The sequence below is a fragment of the Salmo salar genome, chromosome 17, assembly GCF_965601325.2.
Source record: "Salmo salar chromosome 17, fSalSal1, whole genome shotgun sequence".
Lineage (NCBI taxonomy): Eukaryota > Metazoa > Chordata > Actinopteri > Salmoniformes > Salmonidae > Salmo > Salmo salar.
Genome location: NC_138307.1, coordinates 9,015,381 through 9,042,894, shown reverse-complemented (window position 1 = coordinate 9,042,894; position 27,514 = coordinate 9,015,381). Strand labels below are relative to the sequence as shown.

General features: G+C 41.6%; 1 protein-coding gene across 9 annotated transcripts; it reads right to left on the bottom strand.

Moving 5' to 3' along the window:
• Positions 1-24,538, bottom strand: LOC106575166 (RNA-binding motif, single-stranded-interacting protein 1). Of its 9 annotated transcripts, none has more exons than XM_014151425.3 (13): positions 24,145-24,538; positions 14,197-14,348; positions 12,295-12,353; positions 12,006-12,097; positions 9,551-9,711; positions 9,331-9,410; positions 9,107-9,219; positions 7,855-7,995; positions 7,650-7,700; positions 3,454-3,555; positions 3,160-3,243; positions 2,924-3,014; positions 1-2,813 (listed from the first exon to the last, which is right to left on the bottom strand). In XM_014151425.3, the coding sequence occupies exons 1-12, from the start codon at positions 24,193-24,195 to the stop codon at positions 2,931-2,933; spliced, it is 1,170 nt and encodes a 389-aa protein (XP_014006900.1). In that variant the 5' UTR covers positions 24,196-24,538; the 3' UTR covers positions 1-2,813; positions 2,924-2,930. The 9 variants fall into 9 exon arrangements, with proteins under 9 accessions (XP_014006900.1, XP_045554803.1, XP_045554804.1 ...); XM_045698847.2 differs by having other exon boundaries at positions 2,924-2,999; XM_045698848.2 differs by having other exon boundaries at positions 2,924-2,999; positions 3,172-3,243.
• Between the last annotated feature and the right edge of the window lie 2,976 nt (positions 24,539-27,514).

The following is a 27,514-nucleotide window of genomic DNA, read 5'->3' as shown; positions in this document are numbered from 1 at the left end:
GCTGATTCATGGTGGGTTTTTATTCAAATGTTTTTATAAAGGAAAGCACAAGGATAAGATTGGTAGAACAATCTGGTGAAACAATGGCTGTAACATACATAAGGAAACAAAAATACAAAATGATTTAATTTTTCTAACTGATGATACCCAGCAGCATCACCCGGACATGTAAAACAAAAAAAATCTATCTTTCTGCATAAATTACTACTATTTCATTTTATTTATCGTCATCAGCCAGTCTATATCACACACGTGTTGGTTGAATTTGCTGTACAACTAGCCTATTGATCCAGACACAGAATTGCACTTGGTTCAGACATCGCTAGCTATGCAAGACTACAAATAGTATGGTTGCAATTTAAACTTCCATCTTTCAGATTTCTACAACCCTCACCACATTAACTGCCAACACAAAGTCCCATACAGAGAAGCCGTGTGTGTGTGTGTTTCAAGGGAAGAATAGATCAAGTCTAGCCGCCTACACTACCACGCGGTGGGTTTGTGTTCCTCTCTTATTAAAAAAGAACACCTCATTCCCCAGCCTATTGGAACCTCTGTTCGACAAGCAGCACTTCGTTTTTTCTTTTAACTTTGGAGACTCCAAAACTAAGGCGGAGCTAAAACCAGATTCCACTTGTAACAATGTTCATATCGAGAAAAAAACAAAAAAAAACAGGATTCAGCATGATACTACACTAAACAAAACAGAATGTTTCTTTACTTGAGGACAGAGTAGTAGGAGGAAGAATTGTAAAAATTGCTATTGGCCAGCTCCTGAGCTTGGCTTTGGATGCGTCCCAAATCTGACCTTATTTCCTTTATAGTGCAATGCTTTTGACCCATAGAGATACATAGAGGACTCTAGTTCCCAAAAGCCTATTTTAGCATTGGCAGCACCATTGAGGACTTTCACCATTTTGAAGTAGTCAACTGGGAGCAGACTTCCATTGGGTTGAAGGGAAACTTCGGGATTTTGGCAATGAGGCCCTTTATCTACTTCTCCATGGTCAAATGAATTTGTGGATACCATTTGTATGTCTCTGTGTCCAGTATCAATTAAGTTAGAGGTAGTTTCGCAAGCCAATGCTAACTAGTGTTAGCGCAATGACTGGAAGTCTATGGGTATCTGCTAGCATGCTAGTAGATAAAGGGCATCATTGCCAAAATCCCGAAGTATCCCTTTAACCCATTGGACGTCCCACCCAGTTGACTACTTCAAAATGCTCTCACAGACACCATAATGGGATAGACACAATGATGTGATGTCTATCTAAGTCTATGTTTTTATTTATTTAACCTTTTTTTATCTAAGCAAGTCAGTTAAGAACAAATTCTTATTTACACTGACGGCCTACTGGGGAACAGTGGATTAACTGCCATGTTCAGGAGCAGAACGACAGATTTTTACCTTGTCAGCTCGGGGATTCCATCCAGCAACCTGACGGTTATTGGCCCAACGTTTTGAACATAGCCCTATGTGAAAAGTCTATGGGTCAAAAGTAATGCACCACATAAGGAAAAGGGTGCGATTTGGTCCGCAGCTTTTGTGTTCTTCTCTGGTGAGGCGGGCTGGACCTGCAAACCCAGCCATACCAGCCCAGACAGAACTCTGAGGTAGATTAAACCAGTCACACATGGTCAAGATGACCATTCAATGTTCTTTAAAGACAACCCCGTCAATTTAGCGTAAAGTAAAACAGATTGTAATTTCATCATTAAAGTTAAGCATTTTCTATTAATATATTTGTTGAAGTAAAAAATAGCAGAGAAAAAATAAAACCGCCTTGACGTTACCTCACAATTTCACGCTTGCAATTCTTTTAAATCTATTCGTGTTTTTTATTTGAATTGTAGGCTATCTTGTCTTAATTAGGGAGATGAGATCAGTATGTGCAGCATTTGATGGAGGTCCACATCCTGGTTGTGTGTGAAATATGACAAAACAAGACACCTACACTGTCAAAGTCTAAAGAGACCTTACTATGGACTGACAGTAGTTCTAATAAAGAGTGGCTGTTCTTTTTAATGTAGCCTGGTTAGACCAGACTGAATACTGTGATCACCATGAAGTGAAACAGTGAAACGTCAGGGAATCAGTTGGGATCCTGCCAGGCTATGTAAAATGACTGTTATGATGTTAGAGGAAGGCACATTATCCAACCCATCATCTATTTGGCAAAACATCTGCTTCTCTATCAGTTCTCTATTCATAGATTGATTGACAGCTGCCAAACGGCCAATCCTACACATTTAATCTGATACAGAAAATCATGTCAGACATTAACCCTAAAAGCCTAATTGAATGATAATATCTTATAAAGACCAAAAATAAAAACCAGTAACACCTCACCAAATGAACACTTTTTGCAAGCAACATTTTTATCATCATATATCTTGGCTAATAAACTACCTATAAAACCCATTGGAAATCTCTTTTTCCTTAAGTCAACAGATTCCACAAAAAAAAGAATCAATCTCATGCATCTTTTAACATCACGCTGTAGGCTACTTGCCCCATTGCATCCACTTGGAGAATCCGTGGTAAAAAATACACGTCTTTTCGTTTATCAAAATAAAACATTTTTTCCTGTTTTGAAGGGGGGAATAATTGTTGGTTTTGTCCATTTTTACACCTCTGTCTTCGTTTTACACACCATGGTATCATTGCTGTTGGTTCCATCATACACAGTTGTTTGGTTGAAGCTGTGCAAAAGAGTTCTTACTGAAGTCTGGTCTGGTCCAATCAGGAGAGGCTGTGACTGTGACATCATGAGTCAGCGCCCACAGCATCCATTACTGCTCACAGAAGTCACCTGACAATACACACGACAATCAGGATCACTACTCCTACTATTAGCAGTGCAACAGTACAATTAAAACTATCACTTCCATCTTATATAGGGACTCATAAAGAAGCACCTACCTTATCGTTACTTGCTCTGTTGACTGTAGGGAGACGAATTGTTGGACGAATCCATTTGCTGCTGTGAACCATTTTCCTGAAGAGGGAAAAACTGTGTAACTTCACATCTTAATATCGTGTATTAGCACCATCAAGTAAGTAATGGCATGGGATGTAAAAATTGTATGTAAAATGGCTGTACTCATGATGAGACATGAATGAGAGGAGATCAACAGGATGAGATGGCAAAGACGAACCTCGGAACTTACGGCTGTCTGCTGCATGTGGGCGTACTGAGGCATATAGGCTGCCTGGACTGCAGCGTTGGCTGAAATATACTGCTGTCACAAGAAAAACAACAATATAGTAGATTATCTCAAATCGTGATTTAAGGGATACTGTACCCCTCAGAAGTTAGCCAACTCATTTTCTTTCACCCAATCCCAAATCACCCCCTAGTCCTTAGCCTCTGTGTACTTTAGATCTGAGTTTGCATCAGGTAAAATGAGACTAACTAAATTGCACCTCCCCCTTCCCAGAATCCCCCTCACCGCTCCACTGCTGCCCAATGAGAGATGGCCCATCTGCTGTGTCATGATGGCGGTGGGCTGCATTGTCATGGAGTGGTCCACAGAGGGCGACATTACAGCCTGCTGTAGCAGAGAGAGAGAGAGAGAGATTATAATTCTAGAATCAATACAAGGTCATCCTCATACTCAAATCCATTGAGGATCAATGGAAGGTCTGCAGGCAAAAGTATCTGGCTTTAAAATGATTGGAATTTGTGGTTAGGTTTAACTGTAATAACTCATTCATAACACTGATTCTGTACAGGGCTGAATAGGGACTGGTTAGACCAAGTGTAGTGCTGAGCGATTAACCGAAATGTTGGTTATTTTACATTTTTTAACAACTACTTGACTGATGTCGGTTCAATTATTTGAATTCCATTTTGCTCTTTTTTTTTGCTGAGCTCGATGTGCAGTTTCTGTAGAGATAAATCAGATCAAGCCTGAACTATGCGATGTAGTAGGGAGTTGTAGGTTCCAACAAGCCAATATTCTACATAGTTTAGCGAAGAAAACATGGTCATTAACTACAATGACCATAATCCATTGTGTGCCCGGTTTAAATTTGTCTGATCTGTGCGGAGTTGACATGGAGACAGAGAACAGAGAACAGAGAACGAGAGGGATAGAATGGAGTAGCTTCGCGAGTTTGAAAATGCAGGATCTAAGGGATTGATAGTTGGTTTTCAGCAGTCATAAAAGTATGCCTTATTTACTTTGAATGAAATCAAATGTTATTTGTCACATGCGCCGAATACAACAGGTGTAGACCTTCAGTGAAATGCTTACTTACAAAGCCCTAACCAACAATGCCGTTTTAAGAAAATACCCCCCCAAAAAGTAAGAGATAAGAATAACAAATAATTAAATAACTACTAAAATAGTGATTTTGTCAGACAGCATAGGCAGCAGCTTTATAGAGATGAGATAATGACTTGGAATAAAATAATAAAGTAATGGAATAAAATATTTTATTAAACTATAGTAATGTGAATAAATGATGGTCAATACGTGATGCACAGTAATGGTCAGTCACTACCATCATGGGACTTTTATTAATAGTTTTGTTCTGTGTTACAGAATTCAACCCACATACTGCACAGTGCATTTAATGTAAAAATAAATCAAAAATAAATATAAATAAAACCGTGATTATTTTGTAATAATCAAACAGAAAGTGAAACGATCTCAAAAAGCACTAATCGCTCAGCACTAACCAAGTTAAACTTGTGACTTCAAGTTAGTTAGACAAGCTCAGCACCCCCCGAAAATACATCTTTTTTAGGCCTTAGGTCATCCGTATAAGCCAAAACTCCTTGAGGGAGTGCACCATTTCCTTGTCAAAAATGAGGGGAAACAAACGCAGACACTTGTTCTACTTGAAACCATCTGCTGAGAGATGCAAATGGCTTCAGTCATAAGACCATGTCTGCTGCAGGCATTTCCTGTTGGCTCCATAAGGCAGTGGGAGCAGAGAGCTAGAGGCCAGAGAAGCACAATCGTATTTTGGTCCCAGATCACACCCTATTCTCTCAAACTCAACTCTGGACCATTTTTCATTGTTCCCCTCTAATCAGGGACTGATTTAGACCTGGGACACCAGGTGGGTGCAATAAATTATCTGGCAGAACAGAAAACCAGCAGGCTCCGGACCTAGTAGGGTAAGAGATGAATACCCCCTGCCCTGTTCCCTACATAGTGCACAACGTTTGACCAGAGCCCAGAGACAGTTAACTACAGGAAAAGAGAGCTCTCTGCTTTTGTCTCAGGCTCTGGTCAAAAGTAGTGCACTATATAGGGTGCAAATTCAGACGCAGCCTTAATCCACCGTGTCACATCCAGATGATAAAAGGAAAAGAGCTCAAGAGCTTAAACTCAACAGGGGAGTTTCCCCTTTAAATCCTAATCAAAACAATTGATTGGTTCCACCCTCACTGAAATATGAGGGAATGTTCCGGTTCCCAGAACTGGGCTTGTTTTGTTCTGTTCTCTTCTCTTCCCACACAGATTTTGGGGGTGTTTATTCTGCAGCGTTAGCAGAACTCGCCGATTAAAGTAACACATTCTGTTTTGAATCAGGGTATTTTTAACTGAGGTAACATGTCATATGTCAGCCTCTCAACATATACTATCAGTGGGATAAGATATATACAGGGGCGCAACTTTCACATTCTGAAATTGCATTTTTGTCCCCTCCCAGTTTTATAATTGGTATGCGATACAAAACGAGGTAACAGTGTGCTTTAGGACCATGCAGACGCCTCCTAGCGGTCGTTTAGGCTGTTAGGAGTGTTTATCCAACTGGATTAAATATATATATATACACACACTACCGGTCAAAAGTTTTAGAACACCTACTCATTCAAGGGTTTTTCTTTATTTTTACTATTTTTTAGTGAAGACATCCAAACTATGAAATAACACATATGGAATCATGTAGTAACCAACAAATTGTTAAACAAATCAAAATATATTTTATATTTGAGATATTTGATGCCTTGTTGACAGCTTTGCACACTCTTGGCATTCTCTCAACCAGCTTCAAGAGGTAGTCACCTGGAATGCATTTCAATTAACAAGTGTGCCTTGATGGGTTTGAGCCAATCAGTTGTGTTGTGACAAGGTAGGGGGGTATACAGAAGATTGCCCTATTTGGTAAAAGACCAAGTCCATATTATGGCAATAACAGCTCAAATAAGCAAAGAGAAACAACAATCCATAATTACTTTAAGCCATGAAGGTCAGTCAATACGGAACATTTCAAGAACTTTTAAAGTTTCTTCAAGTGCAGTCAGAAAACATCAAGCGCTATGATGAAACTGGCTCTCATGAGGACTGCCACAGGAAAGGAAGACCCAGAGTTACCTCTGCTGCAGAGGACAAGTTCATTAGAGTTACCAGCCTCAGAAATTGCAGCCCAAATAAATGCTTCACAGAGTTCAAGTAACAGACACATCTCAATATCAACTCTTCAGAGGAGACTGCGTGAATCAAGCCTTCATGGTAGAATTGCTGTAAAGATACCACTACTAAAAGACACCAATAAGAAGAAGAGACTTCCTTGGGCCAAGAAACACGAGCAATGAACATTAGACCGGTGAAAATTTGTCCTTTGGTCTGGAGTCAAAATTTGAGATTATTGGTTCCAACCGCTGTGTCTTTGTGAGACGCGGTGTGGGTGAACAGATGATCTCTGAATGTGTATTTCCCACTGTAAAGCTTGGAGGAGGAGGTGTGACTGTGTGGGGGTTCTTTGCTGGTGACACTGTGATTTATTTAGAGTTCAAGGCACACTTAACTAGCATGGCTACCACAGCATTCTGCAGCAATACACCATCCCATCTGGTTTGGGTTTAGTGGGACTATAATTTGTTTTTCAACAGGACAATGACCCAACACACCTCCAGGCTGTGTAAGGGCTATTTTACCAAGAAGGAGAGTGATGGAGTGCTGCATCAGATGACCTGGCCTCCACAATCCCCCGACCTCAACCAAATTGAGATAGTTTGAGATGAGTCGGACCGCAGATTGAAGGAAATACAGTCAACAAGTGCTCAGCATATGTGGGAACTCCTTCAAGACTGCTGGAAAAGCATTCCAGGTGAAGCTGGTTGAAAGAATGCCAAGAGTGTGCAAAGCTGTCATCAAGGCAAAGGGTGGCTATTTGAAGAATCTCAAATATAAAATATATTTTGATTTGTTTAACACTTTTTTGGTTACTACATGATTCCAAATGTGTTATTTCATAGTTCTGATGTCTTCACTACTATTCTACAATGCAGAAAATAGTAAAAATAAAGAAAAACTTTGAATGAGTAGGTGTTCTAAAACTTTTGACCGGTAGTGTACATGTCCCCCCCACTTCTAAAACAAAAGTTGCGCCCCTGGATATACAGTATATCTTCTTTTTTTATCACTATGTTTATGTATCAGAAAAGTAGCCGACAAACTGTATTATTAGTCGGATGTATGAGATACGCATGGTATACATCGTCCAACTAAATGTTTACTTGCATTATGTCTGTAGTCTGCATGTATAGCGCTGCGAACTGAGTAAGACATAGTTTCTTTCACTGTGTTTTTGTACCAGGGTAGAAGGGGTAAAATGGAGTCTGACAATCCATATTTTCTAGCACTGTGTGTGTGGAGTAAGAAAGACATCATTTCATTTCTCTTACTGGGTGTTGCATGATGTAAGGCTGGTGGGCCATCCAGGAAGGATTCTGTACCTGGCACATGAAAGGGTAGGGTTAACCTCATGCCACATTCTTCAAATTTACATAACATTTACATTTGAGTCATTTAGCACACGCTCTCATCCAAAGTAACTATCATCTTTTGATAATTTATATTGAATTAACTCCAGGATAATGATGTGCCTACCTGGTAGGAGGTGACAGGAGACATGTAGGGAGACATGGCTTGCTGAGCCATCATCCTATTGGCCGTTAGGGTGTAGGGAGAGGCATAATAGCCGTTCTGCATAGCAGCTGAGGTGGGGTCGTACGTGAGAGTCATCCCGCCCTGGTAGGACAAAACAGAACTTTCACACAAAACCAGATCCTTATCATCTAACTGTGACATTAGCATCACTATACCAACCATTCAATCAGTACCATGATCTGTAATGGGCTATGCACTAATGCAGTGGTTCCTAAACTGTGGGGAATGCCCCCCTGGGGTCGGCAGGGGGGGCACCGGTGGCATTGTGTAGAATTGCAGGAAATAAGCTTTAAACCTGCAAAATTCAGTCCACCAACAAGAGGTGGGAAAAGTACACAATAGTCATACTTGAGTAAAAGTAATGACACTTTTACTCAAGTAAAAGTAAAAGTCACCCAGTAAAACACTACTTGAGTAGTCCAAAAGTATTTGGTTTTAAATATGCTTGTATCAAAAGTAAATGTAATTGCTCAAATATACTTAAGTACAAAAGTACAAGTAAAAGTATAAATCATTTCAAATTCCTTATATTAATAAGCAAACCGGACAGCACCCTTTTATGTTTTTTGGATAGCTAGGGGCACACTCCAACACTCAAACGAAGCATGTGTGTTTATTGAGTCCGCCAGATCAGAGGCAGTAGGGATGACCAGGGATGTTCTCTTGATAAGTGCGTGAATTTGACCATTTTACTGTCATACTAAGCATTAAAAATGTAATGAGTACTTTTGGGTGTCAGGGAAAATGTATGGAGTAAAAAGTACATTATTTTCTTTAGGAATGTAGTGAAGTAAAAGTTGTCAAAAATAATAATAGTAAACTACAGATACCCCAAAAAACATTCTTAAGTAGTACTTTAAAGTATTTTTACTTAAGTACTTTACACCACTGGTCATGAACAGTTATTGTGCCCATAGAAATAGACAAGGTGCGTGTGCTCAACCGCCGGGGGGGTCCCGAATGCTGGGAGGGGGGCCCGAGTGAAAAAGTTAATGAACCCCTGCACTAACGAACTGGTCTCTCAGGATAGGATTAACACTGGGCTCTGGGCAAGTCAGTCAACACTAGACATGAGGTAATGCATTTATTCTTAAAATGGCCTTTATTAGTCTTGCAGGGAGAGAAAAACTTGCAGTTGTGGGTCCACCCACAGAGACATCCAGACAAACGAGACGGACAGAGAGGCACTTACTAGTCTGAGCTCTCCCTCTCGGGGCCATGTGCGACCGCTGGGGATGTAGGGACTGTGGCTGTGCCTCTTCCGCTGACCATCAGCAAACTTACACAGCAGGGGCTCAGAGGGAGCTGGAGAGGGAAAGAAACACATCGTCCTCACCATTATCGTCATTATTAGCCAAACCAAAAAGTGAGCATCGCAGCCCAACGCATGAGAGAATAAGAGAAAATAGGCCTTACCCGTAGTTCCAGGCGCCGTCTTGATAAACTTCCCATTGAAGTGGGCTATGACTGAGTTACACATCTCCTTGGACTCCATCCTGAGAACAGTAGACATAAGTCACACATAAATCAATGGGACCTAAATTAGAAAAAGTAGCAGGATTTGAACCCACAAACCTTCGAGTTACCGACATGGCCCTCCGTCAAACTGTTACTGAGCATTGAGATGTTCTCTCACCTGGCGAAGCCGACGCCTCTGCTGGCCCCGCTGTAGTCTCTGAGGACGCGGGTGGAGATGACCTGTCCAAAAGGCCTCAGCAGCCCCTCCAACTCCTGCTCGTCTACAGACACAGGCAGGTTGGAGATGTACAGGTTGGTGGGGTCCTGCTCCTGTTGCTGCTTAGAGAGAAGGACAGAGAAATGGATAGAGAGGTATTAGGATCATTTTCCTCCAAAGAATCTATGGTAATTTGGACAGCAACACCAACACCAATTCGAAGGCAATTAAATTAATATTTCACTCTGATTAAAATAATGCATTGACACGATTTGAGTCTGTGATCATATCCAAGCCAGGAAATCCAAGCCATAACAAAAAACATAACTGAACACGAGTTAGCTAGGGTTGTGTGTTGCCTTAGTAACGGTCACGTCCAGGTCATGTGGGGTCTTCAGTCAACAACTCTGTAAATGCGTTGTCAAGGACTTGAGTTTCTATGGCCCTTGATTTGCTCATAATGGCGACTGGTCTCTTTTTCTATTTTCTACACATCCTGTCCATAGACTTAACGATGGGTTCAGTTCTCCCATCTTTACCATTACGAGCTCAACAGCTAAGCAGTACAGTTATGCAGCTACCATACAGGCACACTGTGTTCTGCTGGCCTCGGCAGAAATACAGGAGCTAGCTAGACACAGGTCCCCTGAGAGAGAGAGAGAGAGAGAGAGAGAGAGAGAGAGAGAGAGAGAGAGAGCGAGAGAGAGAGAGAGAGAAAGCGAGCGAGTGAGCGAGAGACAGCAGAAATGTGCTGACAGGGAGAAATATCTATGGAAAAGTGGAACCGGTGAAACCGGGAGAGGGAGGAGAGCAGTGGTGTTAAAGTACTTAAGTAAAAAAAAAAATACATTCCTTAAGAAAATAAAGTACTTTTTTAGTCCTTACATTTTTCTTGACACCCAAAAGTACTCGTTACATTTTGAATGCTTAGCAGGACAGGAAAATGGTCAAATTCACGCACTTATCAACAAAACATCCCTGGTCATCCTTTCTGCCTCTGAACCTGGTGGACTCACTAAACACACATGCTTTGTTTGTAAATTATGTCTGAATGTTGGAGTGTGCCCCTGGCTATCCGTAAATTAAAAAAAACAAGAAAATGGTGTTGTCTGGTTTGCTTAATATAAGGAATTTGAAATGACTTATACTAGTACTTTTGACACTTAGGTATATGTCACGTCCTGACCATAGAAAGCTTTTCTATGGTAGAGTAGGTCAGGGCGTGACTGGGGGGGTTTATTCTAGTTTTATTTTTCTATGTTGTTTGGTTCTAGTTTCTGTTTTTCTATGTTGGGTTTTTTGGATGATCCCCAATGAGAGGCAGCTGGTCATCGTTGTCTCTAATTGGGGATCATATTTAAGTAGTTGTTTTTCCCAACTTTGTGGGAGATTATTTTGAGTTAGTGCATGTAGCACCTCTTCATCATGGTTTGTTGTTTTGTTTATTATTTTTTGTATGTCTTGCATAGTTTCACATTAAAATAAAATATGTGGAACGATATTCACGCTGCGCCTTGGTCCGTTCCTACACACAACTCGTGACAGTATATTTTAGCAATTACATTTACTTTTGATACTTAAGTATATTTTAGCAATTACATTTACTCCTGATACTTAAGTATATTTTAAACCAAATACGTTTAGACTGGTGACTTTTACTGGGTGACTTTTACTTTTACTTCAGTCATTTTCTATGAAGGTATCTTTACTTTTACTCAAGTATGACAATTTAGTACTTTTTCCACCACTGGAGAAGAGGAGCTGTTCAAATCATAGGTTGAGGCTGGAAAAAAGACCACCCTATTTCACCAAAGAACTATACAAACCAATAAGCATAACATCAGTAATTGGACATGGAACGTTAGCATAACATGCAAACTCATAACACAGCATAAAATGCTAACTGGGAGGATCCTAGCCCAGAGCACATTCATTTGTAGTTGCTGTGCTACGAGACAGACAGTCATAATATTTGCGTAACAGCAGAAAGCTGTCCGTCCTGTTCTGTGCGTGTGGACCGACTGTTTTTTGGCAGCGAGCGGGAGAGGGAAGGGAGGACATCTGGCTTAAGTAGAGAACGTGAATGGGGTCACTGCCTGAACAGCCAGCCAGTCAGCTGGGGTCATGTGACTGATTCTGCTGCTCTGCTTTACACACATACATACACACACAAATGCACGTACATGTACATTGCACGCACACACACACACACACACACACACACACACACACACACACACACACACACACACACACACACACACACACACACACACACACACACACACACACACACACACACACACACACACACAGTCTACTGCTCCATATAATCTGTCATTGTAATTTACAAAACCGAGACAGACCTAGGGGCCAATGTTGTTCTGCTACCAGAAGAACACAGGGTTCCTCTCACCTTAGCCATCTGGGCTTGTATCCCACTGGTCTTTAGGGCATGGACCGCCTTCTGGGCTGCTGCAGGGCTGTCAAAGTCCACAAACCCATACCCTGGAGTCGGGGGGGAGCACAGAAACAACCTTCATATACAGTACTACAACTTCATATTAGTTTGCTTTACATTACATTGCAAATGCATTTTCTTAGTAGCATACCAGTGTGTGATACTATCTGACAACAGTAAAATACATCATTTATTTAGATCAATTGAAGAAATGGCGATAAATAGTAGACTACATGATACTGACCTTTACATTTGTTCGTTGTTTTATCGAGGATAGCCTTTGCCGATACGATCTTGCCGTATCTATGAACACAAGAAGAATCAAATGTTAACAGGATGTTGCTCTCTTATCCTTTAATTGTATTGATTATCATTACAATATGCATACATTATTGTTTTAAAGGTCAAACTATATTTCAATCTACAGATCCTCTCTATTTGGTACAGTATGTGCTAAGAAGGCTCAAAGGGTAAAGCTGGTTGAAATGATGTCTATACAATTCAGTTTACAACCCAAATATGGTTGTAGTTACGTCATTTCTACCACTTTCGCAGTTCGGCATGCTTGGGCGGGGTTCATTTTGCCTTCAAATACATGAATTAATACAAAAATACTGTATGCCCTATATCACAGACCGTGTCGATCTACTGCTAAACTTATATAACAAGGGCTGGGAGTCAGAACGCTAGGCTTGCACAAGAATGCATGACATCATCGCTGAAGGAAAAAGGCAGCCATTTAAGCTGCGTGAGCCAACCCGGGTTGTGAGTCTTGGAGGGAACATATCGAGCCTTATGACCACACAGCACACCGTGTTATTTCAGTAGACTCGTTTAAGAGAATCAATTCATTATTGTATCTTTAACCCCATTGTATCTTTAACCGAATTAACCCTCATACTAACTGGCATACTAAAAGGCACTTCTGCCAAAGTCACTGAATAATAATTAAAACAGACTAAAGACAAGAAGTTAATGCAATCCTTGCAAACACACATTGCAGTATTTACACAGTAGCATACAAATGTACATATAAATCTCTGAAAGCTTTGGGCACTGTAAAAATAACAATTTGACTCCCCACATAGGGACCGTGCTACATACACCCAGTTGTCAGAATATGTCAAATATGTGTGGTGGGATGTAGATGTATAAAGAGAAAACAAACATTGCTACAACAGCCGACATTATGTCAAAGAGCAGCCTAATGTTAGTCCAAAGACTAAACAACAGATGCCTAGCCTAACTATTTGTTCACGTCAACACTCCATGTTACAGTACCTGAAAAACAGCCCGTGTCATAAACTACGCTCAAATTCAGACAGAAATGCCAGAGTTGAAATGATGCCAAGCCGTTTTGCGGAACTGGTATTTTAAGGACGTGCATCATGCTTTGGTTGAACTACACACTTGGCTAACATTAGCCTGGTTGCAATGAAAGGCTCTTTCATTTCTGCTTTGTGCCGGTGAGCAGGCGAACACCGTTGGGAGCAAAACACAAGCAAACAACACAGCAACAGCGGCTGTTGCCCCTGGTAACATGGTTGAATGCTTCGCTCCATATGCTTGTGGTCCAGCAGAGGCCAGAGGCGCACAGAGACAAACCCAACCAAACATGACAATTGCTGCATTCACCAATCCCAATACTGTAGAAAACAGTCACGTTCTCTAATCTCTCGTCTCTACAGATACAGTATCATGTAAACACAGTTCCCATGGTTTAGTTGGTTGGAGGGGTGCTGGCTAGTGGCCTCTATGCTTGGTTCATGCATGGTCCATATGAATATGGTATTGGCATGTATAGTTGGAACAAGCTGTTCTAATTCATCATAATAATGTGTGTCAGTCAATCAGTGCTTGTGTAGACTTGTGTGTGTGTGTGTGTCTGCGTGTGTGTGTGTCTGCGTGTGTGTGTGCTTTCATGTTTATACATGTGCTTGTGTGTGTGTGTGTGTGTGTGGTGTGAGTGTGAGTGTGCGCGTGTGCTTTCATGTTTATACACACGTGTGTATGCCTACGAGTGTGTGTGTGTGTGTGTGTGTGTGTGTGTGTGTGTGTGTGTGTGTGTGTGTGTGTGTGTGTGTGTGTGTGTGTGTGTGTGTGTGTGTGTGTGTGTGTGTGTGTGTGTGTGCTGAGCAGTACTCACGGCTGGCAGAGCTTGACCAGGTCCAGGTCAGTGGTTGCTGGAGGCAGGCCACGGATGTACAGGTTTGTTTTGCTGAGCTGGTCCCATCCTGTGGTGCTGCTGTTGCTGCTGGTGCTCACCGTGCTGGGGCTGGCTGGAGCCATGGGGTACGACTGCAGGAAGAGACAAGACACTGTCAGGTACACAGTAAACACACTGTCACTCTGTTGTCCTCCGTCAACAGTGGTGTTTGTGCCTCAACCAGGAAAGAAAAGGAAATCCTGGACAGACTAGAGATGAGTTTCAACTCAAGACACATTTGTAGTTACAGTGCCCTCCACTAATATTGGCACCCTTGGTAAATATGAGCAAAACAGGCTGTAAAAAATCTTTATTGTTTATCCTCTTGGTCTTTCATTGAAAATATTAAAGTAAAATAATTGAAAGAAAAAATGTATTCTTAATAACATAAAACAAATATTTTTTGAAAATATATGTGTGCTACAATTATTGTCACCCCTTCATTCAATACTGTGTGCAACCTCCCTTTGCCAAGATAACAGCTCTGAGTCTTCTCCTATAATACATAATGAGGTTGGAGAACACATACAGAATCTCTCTAGGTCCTTCATATTCCAAGGTCCACGCTTGCGGACTCTCCTCTTTAGATCACCCCACAGGTTTTCTATGGGGTTTAGGCCAGGGGAATGGGGTGGCCATGGCAAAACCTTGATTCTGTGGTCAGTGAACCATTTTTGTGTTGATTTTGAGGTGTGCTTTGGATCATTGTCCTGCTGGAAGATCCAACCAAGGCCCAGTTTAAGCTTCCTAGCAGATGCAGTCAGGTTTTGATTTAACATCTGCTGGTACGTGATGGAGTCCATGATACAATGTATCCTAACAAGTTGTCCAGGGCCTTTGGAAGAAAAACAGCCCCACAACATCAAAGATCCACCACCGTACTTCACAGTGGGGATGAGGTACTTTTCTGCATGGATATCTTTCTGTATACACCAAACCCACCTCTGGTGTTTGTTTCCATAAAGCTCTATTTTGGTCTCATCTGACCATAGAACCCTGTCCCATTGAAAGTTCCAGTAACGTTTGGCAAACTGTAGGCGCTTGAGTTTGTTGTTTGATGACGGCAAAAGGCTTTTTTATTGCAACCCTCCTAAACAACTTGTAGTTACGTAGGTGGCGTCTGATCGTAGCTTTGGAGATTTTCTGACCCCAAGACCCAACTAACGTCTACAATTCTCCAGCTGTGATCCTTGGAGATTTTTTTGGCCACTCTAACCATCCTCCTCACTGTGTGTGGGGTCAATATAGACACACGGCCTCTTCCAGGCCCATTGTTAACATCTCCTGTTGCTTTAAACTTCTTCGTTATTGCCCTGATAGTGGAAATGGGAATTTTCTCATAGCCATTTCCTGATTTGTGCAGCTCAACAACCTTTTGTCGCACATCATTACTGTATTCTCTGTCTTTCCCATAGTGATGGATGACTGTGGGAACTTGGCCTGGGTGTCACATCATATTTATACCCCAGTGAAACGGGAAGTCATGGCTTAACACTTAAGTATTCCTAATCACTCAGGTGAACTTAAAAACGTAAAATATGCATGGGAATATACTTCAGGTAGATTTTACTCAAGAATTTCTAGGGGTGCCAATAATTGTGGCAAACATGTTTTTGGAGAAAAATATTTAATTAACTTTTTCAATCATTTTACTTAAATGTTTGTGAATATTTTGAATGAAAGACTAAGAGGATAAACAGCAAAGAACATTTTTTACAGCCCGTTTTGCTCGTATTTACCAAGGGTGCCAATATAAGTGGAGGGCACTGTATATGGTATTTACACAGGAGAGACAAGAGGACATCAGCTGCACACAATGTCACTGACTAAACACACACACCGGTAAGCAGACAAAAACACACACATATATGCACACAGACAAAGACACACCCATACACAGACACACACACCCTCACATACACAGACACACAAACACACACAGAGACAAACTGGTGTCCCTTGCCTACGGAAATATGAAACATGGCCTCCAGTGTGGCCTTTGTGCCACACCCAGAAAATAAATCTGGGAACCTAGGAAATCCCCCCCTCCCCAACAGCACACAACAACCTCAGCGGATTCCTGGACACACAACAGTCTACAGTCATGTCAATTCCTGTCAGGAAACGTACACAGTACCATGATGTTCTTCATGCTTTTACTCGAGGTGAGACGCAGGTAGCTGATAAGACCCACGGCACACTGAGCACAGACTGTCAACACGGTTCAGATATATACCTAGCTTCTCCTTCCTGACACGCAAGGCAAAACAGTGCACCCCCCCCCCCCCCCAAGCTAGTCTATAGTGTAACTGAATCAATCTAATCTTATGACGTGATAGGGTCGCGTGCCATTCTTAGCTGGTGACATGAGATTGAGATTCTATTTCACATAGACTATAAACACATCCTGATGTGTTCTTTTTCTAGTACAGTCTATGCCATCTTATCAAGTCATTTCCCATCTGGTTTTGGACACCCCACCCATGATGGCGTTCTAATGTGTATTGTGATATAATGTGTGAGTGCAGCAGGGAGATAACAAGGATATATGTGTGTGTGTATTATTTGACCCTAATCAACTGACAAACCACTGTGAGTTACACAGAGTCACATATTGGGTCAATGCATATCATTCTAGCTCCAACACTAACTTGAGGGCATCAGTGGTGGGAAAAAGTACCCAATTGTCATACTTGAGTAAAAGTAAATGTACCTTAATAGAAAATGACTCAAGTAAAAGTGAAAGTCACCCGGTTAAATTTTACTTGAGTAAAAAGTCTAAACGTATTTGGTTTAAAATATACTTAAGTATCAAAAGTAAATGTAATTGCTAAAATATTCTTAAGTATCAAAAGTAAATGTAATTGCTAAAATATACTTAAGTATCAAAAGTAAATGTAATTGCTAAAATATTCTTAAGTATCAAAAGTAAATGTAATTGCTAAAATATACTTAAGTGCCAAAAGTAAATCATTTGAAATTCCATATATTAAGCAAACCAGACAGAACGGTTTTCTTGTTTTAAAAATGTACAGATAGCCAGGGGCACACTCCAACATTTAGACATAATTTACAAACGAAGCATGTGTGTTTAGTGAGTCCGCCAGATCAGAGGCAGTAGGGATGACCAGGTATGTTCTCTTGATAAGTGTGTGAATGGACCATTTTCCTATCCTGCTAAGCATGCTAAGCATTCACTTTGGGTGTCAGGGAAAATATATTGTGTAAAAAGTACATCATTTTCCTTAGGAATGTAGTGAAGTGAAAGTAGTCAAAAATATAAATAGTAAAGAACAGATACCCCCAAAAAACGACGTAAGTAGTACTCTAAAGTATTTTTACCTAGGTACTTTACACCACTGAAGGGCATATAGTAGTTGTCAGCACTAGACACGCTACATGGCTCTACTAGACCTGACAGTAGTGGTGAGTTTGTGTAATCTGTTGAGCTCGTGCATCAGCTATTCATCTGTGAAGAGCACACTTCTCCAGCGTGCCAGTGGCCATCGAAGGTGAGCATTTGCACACTGAAGTCGGTTACGACGCTAAACTGCATTCAGGTCAAGACCCTGGTGAGGACGATGAGCATGCAGATGAGCTTCCCTGAGACGGTTTCTGACAGTTTGTGCAGAAATTCTTAGTTTGTGCAAACCCACAGTTTCGTCAGCTGTCTGGATGGCTGGTCTCAGTCGATCTCGCAGGTGAAGAAGCCAAATGTGGAGGTCCTGGGCTGGCGTGGTTACACGTGGTCTGCGGTTGTGAGGCCGGTTGGACATACTGCCAAATTCTCAAAAACGACATTGGAGGCGGCATATGGTAGAGAAATTAACATTAAATTCTCTGGCAACAGCTCTGATGGACATTCCTGCAGTCAGCATGCCAATTGCACGCTCCCTCAGAACTTGAGCCATTTTTAGCATGTTGTTGTGTGACGGAATTGCACATTTTAGAGTGCCCTTTTATTGTCCCCAGCACAAGGTGCACCTGTGTAATGATCATTCTGTTTAATTTGCTTCTTGATATGCCATACCTGTCAGATCGATGGATTATCTTTGCAAAGGAGAAATGCTCACTAACAGTGATGTAAACAAATTTGTGCACAACATTTTTGAGAAATTTGATTTTTGTGCGTATGTAACATTTCTGGGATCTTTTATTTCAGCTCATGATACATGGAACCAAAACTTTACATGTTGCGTTTATATTTTTTGTTCAGTGTTATATATACTGCTCAAAAAAATAAAGGGAACACTTAAACAACACATCCTAGATCTGTATGAAAGAAATAATCTTATTAAATACTTTTTTCTTTACATAGTTGAATGTGCTGACAACAAAATCACACAAAAATAATCAATGGAAATCCAATTTATCAACCCATGGAGGTCTGGAATTGGAGTCACACTCAAAATTAAAGTGGAAAACCACACTACAGGCTGATCCAACTTTGATGTAATGTCCCTAAAACAAGTCAAAATGAGGCTCAGTAGTGTGTGTGGCCTCCACGTGCCTGTATGACCTCCCTACAACGCCTGGGCATGCTCCTGATGAGGTGGCGGATGGTCTCCTGAGGGATCTCCTCCTAGACCTGGACTAAAGCATCCGCCAACTCCTGGACAGTCTGTGGTGCAACGTGTGGTGGATGGAGCGAGACATGATGTCCCAGATGTGCTCAATCGGATTCAGGTCTGGGGAACGGGCGGGCCGGTCCATAGCATCAATGCCTTCCTCTTGCAGGAACTGCTGACACACTCCAGCCACATGAGGTCTAGCATTGTCTTGCATTAGGAGGAACCCAGGGCCAACCGCACCAGCATATGGTCTCACAAGGGGTCTGAGGATCTCATCTCGGTACCTAATGGCAGTCAGGCTACCTCTGGCGAGCACATGGAGGGCTGTGCGGCCCCCCAAAGAAATGCCACCCCACACCATGACTGACCCACCGCCAAACCGGTCATGCTGGAGGATGTTGCAGGCAGCAGAACGTTCTCCACGGCGTCTCCAGACTCTGTCACGTCTGTCACGTGCTCAGTGTGAACCTGCTTTCATCTGTGAAGAGCACAGGGCGCCAGTGGCGAATTTGCCAATCTTGGTGTTCTCTGGCAAATGCCAAACGTCATGCACGGTGTTGGGCTGTAAGCACAACCCCCACCTGTGGACGTCGGGCCCTCATACCACCCTCATGGAGTCTGTTTCTGACCGTTTGAGCAGACACATGCACATTTGTGGCCTGCTGGAGGTCATTTTGGAGGGCTCTGGCAGTGCTTCTCCTGCTCCTCCTTGCACAAAGGCGGAGGTAGCGGTCCTGCTGCTGGGTTGTTGCCCTCCTACGGCCTCCTCCACGTCTCCTGATGTACTGGCCTGTCTCCTGGTAGCGCCTCCATGCTCTGGACACTACGCTGACAGACACAGCAAGCCTTCTTGCCACAGCTCGCATTGATGTGCCATCCTGGATGAGCTACACTTCCTGAGCCACTTGTGTGGGTTGTAGACTCCGTCTCATGCTACCACTAGAGTGAAAGCACCGCCAGCATTCAAAAGTGACCAAAACATCAGCCAGGAAGCATAGGAACTGAGAAGTGGTCTGTGGTCCCCACCTGCAGAACCACTCCTTTATTGGGGGTGTCTTGCTAATTGCCTATAATTTCCACCTGTTGTCTATTCCATTTGCACAACAGCATGTGAAATTTATTGTCAATCAGTGTTGCTTCCTAAGTGGACAGTTTGATTTCACAGAAGTGTGATTGACTTGGAGTTACATTGTGTTGTTTAAGTGTTCCCTTTATTTTTTTGAGCAGTGTATATATATATATATATATATATATATATATATATATATATATATATATATATATATACACACAATGCTGTGAAAAAGTATGTGACCCTTTCTGATTTTCTCTATTTTTGTATATTTTTGATACTGAATGTTATCAGATCTTCAATCAAAACTTAATATTAGATAAAGGGAACCTGAGTTTACAAATAACAAAAAAAATGGATATTTATTTTATTTATTTAATTAACAAAGTTAGTTTGCAACACCCAATTCCCCTGTGTGAAAAAGTAATTGCCCCCTTACACTCAATTACTGGTTGTGCCACCTTTAGCTGCAATGACTCCAATCAAACGCTTCCTGTAGTTGTTGATCAGTCTCTCACATCGCTGTGGAGGAATTTTGGCCCACTCTTGCATGCAGAACTGCTTTAACTCAGCGATATTTGTGGGTTTTCAAGCATGAACTGCTCATTTCAAGTCCTGCCACAACATCTCCATTGGGATAAGGTCTGGACTTTGACTAGACCATTCCAAAACATCAAATGTGTTGCTTTTTAACCATTTTCATGTAGACTTGATTGTGTGTTTTGGATAATTGTCTTGCTGCATGACCCAGCTGAGCTTCAGCTTCAGCTCACAGACGGATGGCCTGACATTGTCCTGTAGAATTCTCTGTTACAGAGAATAATTCATGGTTCCTTCTACTAAGGCAAGTCATCCAAGTCCTGAGGCAGCAAAGCATCCCCAAACCATCACACTACCACCACCATGCTTGACTGTTAGTATGAGGTTCTTAGTGTGGAATGCAGTGTTTGGTTTTCACCAGACATAATGGGACCCATATCGTCCAAAAAGTTGATTCAAGTTTGCCAAAAAGCACCTGGATGATCATCAAGACTCTCGGGAAGAATGTCCTATGGACAGATGAGTTAAAAGTCTAACTTTTTTGGACGACATGGGTCCTATGATGCCTGGTGAAAAGACATTCAGCACTACTGTTCTTCTAGAGTTTTCTAGCATGGAGTTTTTCCATTTCACCAGGCTCCAGAATGACGGCAGTGAAATATAATGAGATGAATAGGGGTAGGAGTTTTTCCTCGTCACATGGTCAGGAACAACTCCTCACCCTGTTTCTATGCATTGCAGAATGCACTATAGGCTATAATAATAATAGGAGCTTATATTTGTCCTTATATGTGTCAATTGGAAATGTGTTTTCTGCATATCCCAACTCCCCCATTACTCACAGCAATTAAGGTTAAGTGCCTTGCTCAAGGGAACAATAACAGACGTGTCACATTTTCTGGTCAGGGATTCAAACTAGCAACCTTTGTTACTGGCCCAATGCTCTAACCACTAGGCTACCTGCCGCTAGGCTATTTCCCCGGTGACATTCTTGCATGGAGTGCTGTCTACACTCGTTCCATCACAGTTCCTTCCTAGTACTACAGTCTGGTCTGGTGTGTCAGCGGGAAACTACCACACATTCTCTGAGGCAAACCAGAGCCCTCCTCTGCAAGGCATTTCCTTCCTCTTACTCATTAAAATAGCTCCAACCCTGCAGAAGCCACTCTAGAAAAATCTAGAATGGCATGCAGCAGTCCAATTCAACAGTGAATTAAGAAAAAACATGTTCTGCCTTCCACCATTTGAATGCATATTTACCAAAACAAAATGGCGAGTGAGATAAATTACATTAAGATGGCCACCACATTGAATTAGGGCTAGGCCTACTAATATTGTTAAGGATGGAGATATCCAAACCTACCCACAGAATGCACACATAATCACCTCCATCTTGTGGACTAGAATCACTGACGAAGCAAAGAATGAAGAACCATTGCATAACTAATTCTGATTAACAACAGATGATTATACCTATGGATATCTTTACGTGGGAGATATACTAAGCCTACCGACAGGATCTACACACCATCACCTCCATCTTGTGGACTAGATGGTTGAATCAGCAGCCCGGTCTCATAGACTAGACGTAAAAAAACATCACTCGGGCCAAGCTTCCTGCCATCCAGGACCTATATACTAGATGGTGTCAAAGACTCCAGTCACCCAAGTCATAGACTGTTCTCTCTGCTACCGCACAGCAGGCGGTACCGGAGCGCCAAGTCTAGGTCCAAAAGGCTCCTTAACAGCTTCTATCCCCAAGCCATAAGACTGCTGAACAATTAATCAAATGGTCACCCAGACTATTTTTTTACAACTTTATTTAACTAGGCAAGTCAGTTAAGAGCAAATTCTTATTTTCAATGACAGCCTAGATACAGTGGGTTAACTGCCTTGTTCAGGGGCAGAACGACAAGATATTTACCTTGTCAGCTCAGGGATTCGATCTTGCAACCTTTCGGTTACTAGTCCACCTGCCGCCCCAATTAGAGTTTTAGCAACAAGGAAATGGCACAACGATTTCTGCATCGGGCGAATAATGCAAACATCTAGCAACCCAAAGATTGCGTGTTCGAATTTCATCAGGGACAACTTTAGCATTTTAGCTAATTAGCTACTTTGCAACTACTTAGGATGTTAGCTAACCCTTCCCTTAACCTTAACCCTTTAACCTAACCCCTAACCTTAACCCTAACTCCTAGCCTAGCTAACATTAGCCACCTAGCTAACGTTAGCCACAACAAGTTGGGATTTGTAACATTGCATAGGTTTTGGAAATTCGGAACATATCATACGAATTGCAATTCGTAACATATTGTATGATTTGCAATTCGGAACATATCATACGAATTGTAATTTGTAACATATCATATGAAATGAGTCCAGGTTGGAATCAGTGGTGAACTACAGTGTGGAGCGGTAAAGAAGGACTGAAGTACCAACTCATTTAGATGACTACCTGATTACTAGGCCTATTGGAATCATTCAGGGCGGATATAGCTACAAATCGCAATCACCTCCATCTTGTGGACTAGATGGCTGAATCAGTGGTGAACTACAACAGAGCAGTGGTATAGAACCACTGACTTGCCTAGTTAAATAAAGGTTGAATAAATCAAATAAATACAAATGTGTAGCTACACCTGAAAAGGCTCATTATAGATGCATGAACGCCCATGTTCACTCCAGCACACTGACCCACATTAGGCAGAAGCTGAGCATGCCAGTCACTAGAAGGCCTACTAGGCTAAACTAACTCAGGTGCTGGAGCAGGCCTATACAGAACATGTTCTATTCTAACAATACCAACCAGGAATCTAACATGTAGTAGGCCTACATGGCTTCTGTCTGCATCATCATAACTATACTATATTATTAGGTTCTATTCCAGTCCTATTCTATTCAATGCTACAAGGAATCTAACAAATGGGACATATGAACTACAATATAAATGCCATACATTTGTATGACCTGTGTGGCCTATTTTCATTAAAAACATGCTGAAGAAATAATGTATTTCTCCTCCAAGACTTGGGGATGTAGAGATAGAATATCGTAGGCCTACATTTTGAAAGGCTGGGGAAATAAAACGGTGTATGTTAAGTGTATAGGTGATTCTTCTTGTGAACATTATAGCAATGTTATTATAGCAGTAGGCCTAACAAATGTTCAGCATCTAAACCTGGGTTACCTGGACCATATGGAGGATCTCTCTCTCCCTCTGTCCTCCGGTAAAAGAGTGCGTAATTCTATCATAAATCATATAGGCCTATCCCTTCATCAGTTACCTTCTGAATGAGCAATTCAATGCGTATCTGAATGTATTTTGTTTTTAAATCCTATTTAGGGAATCAGTCTATTTGGATGATGGTTGTTATAAGCCATTAGGGCCTAATACAATAACAGCTGCTAGATAGGGTATTCTGTAATGCTAATTCAAGGACAAAGCCGATAATATAAAATGGACACTAATGCACAGAACAGACTTGACCAAAATGTAGTGTAGCGCGCTACTGACAGTAACACTACATGACTTTGCAAACTGACTGTCGGTGAGCGGTGTTATAACATTATAATAACGACTGTCGCTTCTAGTGACCGTGTTAACTGAGGTGATAAGACAGTGGGCCGTACGCGCACTCGAATGCGTTCAAGGGACTTATGGAACCGTTTTGGACCATCCCAGCCAGGGCTTTTTTGGCCTACCTGCTTCCGATATGTGCTCTTCAACGGGTTGGCAGTATTTGCAAAGATCATCCTGGATAGCCTATTCCAGTTATTCCGAGATAAAAAGCTAGTTTACTCCAAAAAAACGAGGCTACATGCAGACCCGTTTATTAGAATCCAGTGGGTTTATTTGGACAAAATCCGCATATCGACCGGGTTAGAAATAAACTCCGGTATTTCCGTTTTCGATCCTGATTCAAATTTCCTTGTCGCGTTGTCACATCTGTAGGTTACCGGACATAGGCTACACTGCGTAGGTTATACGGTTTAATCCCACCAAAGTGTCGTCCAACCCAGGCAGAAAACTCAGTTCAGTTCATTAATCTACGACGTCCTGCTGACCGCTCCTGAGTCCCGCCTTCTACAGACCAAACCATTGCGCATACAATAGAGGTACGTTTCAAGATATAATCAAATAACCTTGGTATTGAGTACGGTTAGTGTTACTATTCTGAATACAGAACACGTTTCAATGTTTGACAATCAACATATAACCAGTCACTACCATGAAAGTTACATGTAATACGCAAATAAATACATTGTTCGAATTTGTCGTTCCCCATACACTGCGTCTTGTTGACGCCCACACATACCATACATTCTTTGCCCCCTCCCCCAACCCCTCCCTCCCCCTCCCGGAGCCCAATGGTTAAAGCGAGAGACGAGAATTGACAGGTCAGGATGTAAAGGATAGGCGGTTCTGTTAGATAAGCAAAATACTGTATCATGTCAATGGTTTGTGCCTCACAAACATGAATAGTCAAGACAAGGCCGTGTCTGTGTTGTTTTTTAAAAGGGACAGGGACAAAGGTAGGAAGGATATAGCTTAGATATAGGGATCTATTGTAGGCTATTTCCTCCAGCTCCTGTGATGATGTAGACCTAAGGACGGTGGGAGTAGAAACTAAATATAGACTGATCTATGATCAATTAAAAAGTGCACTTTAAAAAATCAATCTGTAATGGGAGGGTATATCCACCTCAGATCTCACTGCCCTCAGACCATCTTGAATGATTTAGTAGACTAGAGGAAACCATTACGAATGCACCTGATATTTATCAAGAATAAGCATCTTTGCAGTGGAGGAAAAAGTACCCAATTGTCATACTTGAGTAAAAGTAACTTTTATTGAAAGCTTGGTGTTTGAAGAATTTGTTCAATGTCCAAGAATGCATTGAGGACTTTGCACTGTGTTACCTTAATAGACTCAAGTAAAAGTCACCCAGTAAAATACTACTTGAGTAAATGTTAAAAGTATCTGGTTTTAAATATACTTAAGTATCAAACTAAAAGTAAACGCTATAAATCAGAAGGCACAATTTTCTTGTAATTTTTTATTTACAGATAGCCAGGGGCACACTCCAACACTCAGGCATAATTTACAAAAAATGATTTGTTTAGTGAGTCCACCAGATCAGAGGCAGTAGGGATGACAATGTGTTCTCTTGATGAGTGCGTGAATTGGACAATTTTCCTGTCCTTCTAAGAATCTGAAATGTAACGACTCAGGGAAAATGTAAGGGAGGAAAAAGTACCTCTTTTCCTTAGGAAGGAAGTGCAGTAAAATTAAAAGTTGTCCAAAATATAAAAAATACAGTAAAGTACAGATACCACTCAAACACTACTTAAGTAGTACTTCAACATTACTATAGTTACTTTACACCACTGCATCTTTGAATATACAAAAATATCTGTACCATTCAGTGGTCTTTTGTTGTAGACAGTCCTATTCATGTATGTTAAAATGTGTATATACAGTATATGTACAGTGAGGGAAAAAAGTATTTGATCGCCTGCTGATTTTGTATGTTTGCCCACTGATAAAGAAATGATCAGTCTATAATTTTAATGGTAAGTTTATTTGAACAGTGAGAGACAGAATAACAACAAAAAAATCCAGAAAAATGCATGTCAAAAATGTTATAAATTGATTTGCATTTTAATGAGGGAAATAAGTATTTGACCCCTTCTCAATCAGAAAGATTTCTGGCTCCCAGGTGTCTTTTATACAGGTAATGAGCTGAGATTAGGAGCACACTCTTAAAGGGAGTGCTCCTAATCTCAGTTTGTTACCTGTATAAAAGACACCTGTCCACAGAAGCAATCAATCAATCAGATTCCAAACTCTCCACCATGGCCAAGACCAAAGAGCTCTCCAAGGATGTCAGGGACAAGATTGTAGACCTACACAAGGCTGGAATGGGCTACAAGACCATCGCCAAGCAGCTTGGTGAGAAGGTGACAACACTTGGTGCGATTATTCACAAATGGAAGAAACACAATCTCCCTCGGCCTGGGGCTCCATGCAAGATCTCACCTCGTGGAGTTGCAATGATCATGAGAATGGTGAGGAATCAGCCCAGAACTACACGGGAGGATCTTGTCAATGATCTCAAGGCAGCTGGGACCATAGTCACCAAGAAAACAATTGGTAACACACTACGCCGTGAAAGACTGAAATCCTGCAGCGGCCGCAAGGTCCCCCTGCTCAAGAAAGCACATATACATGCCCGTCTGAAGTTTGCTAATGAACATTCATTGAATGATTCAGAGGACAACTGGGTGAAAGTGTTGTGGTCAGATGAGACCAAAATTGAGCTCTTTGGCATCAACTCAGCTCGCGTGTTTGGAGGAGGAGGAATGCTGCCTATGACCCCAAGAACACCATCCCCACCGTCAAACATGGAGGTGGAAAGATTATGCTTTGGGGGTGTTTTTCTGCTAAGGGGACAGGACAACTTCACCGCATCAAAGAGACGATGGACGGGGCCATGTACCGTCAAATCTTGGGTGAGAACCTCCTTCCCTCAGCCAGGGCATTGAAAATGGGTCGTGGATGGGTATAGCATGACAATGACCCAAAACACACGGCCAAGGCAACAAAGGAGTGGCTCAAGAAGAAGCACATTAAGGTCCTGGAGTGGCCTAGCCAGTCTCCAGACCTTAATCCCATAGAAAATCTGTGGAGGGAGCTGTAGGTTCGAGTTGCCAAACGTCAGCCTCGAAACCTTAATGACTTGGAGAAGATCTGCAAAGAGGAGTGGGACAAAATCCCTCCTGACATGTGTGCAAACCTGGTGGCCAACTACAAGAAACGCCTGACCTCTGTGATTGCCAACAAGGGTTTCGCCACCAAGTACTAAGTCATGTTTTGCAGAGGGGTCAAATACTTATTTCCCTCATTAAAATGCAAATCATTTTATAACATTTTTGACATGCGTTTTTCTGGATTTTTTGTTGTTATTCTGTCTCTCACTGTTCAAATAAACCTACCATTACAATTATAGACTGATCATTTCTTTGTCAGTGGGTAAACGTACAAAATAAGCAGGGGATCAAATACTTTTT

Bases quoted from the DNA above. Each gene is read 5' to 3' on its own strand.
- LOC106575166 (XM_014151425.3), bottom strand. From the start codon at position 24,195: ATGATCTTTGCAAATACTGCCAACCCGTTGAAGAGCACATATCGGAAG. The intron at 12,354-14,196 runs GTGAGTACTGCT...TTGTGTTCATAG, and splicing joins CTGGTCAAGCTCTGCCAGCC to ATACGGCAAGATCGTATCGG. The intron at 12,098-12,294 runs GTCAGTATCATG...CCCCGACTCCAG, and splicing joins AACAACGAACAAATGTAAAG to GGTATGGGTTTGTGGACTTT.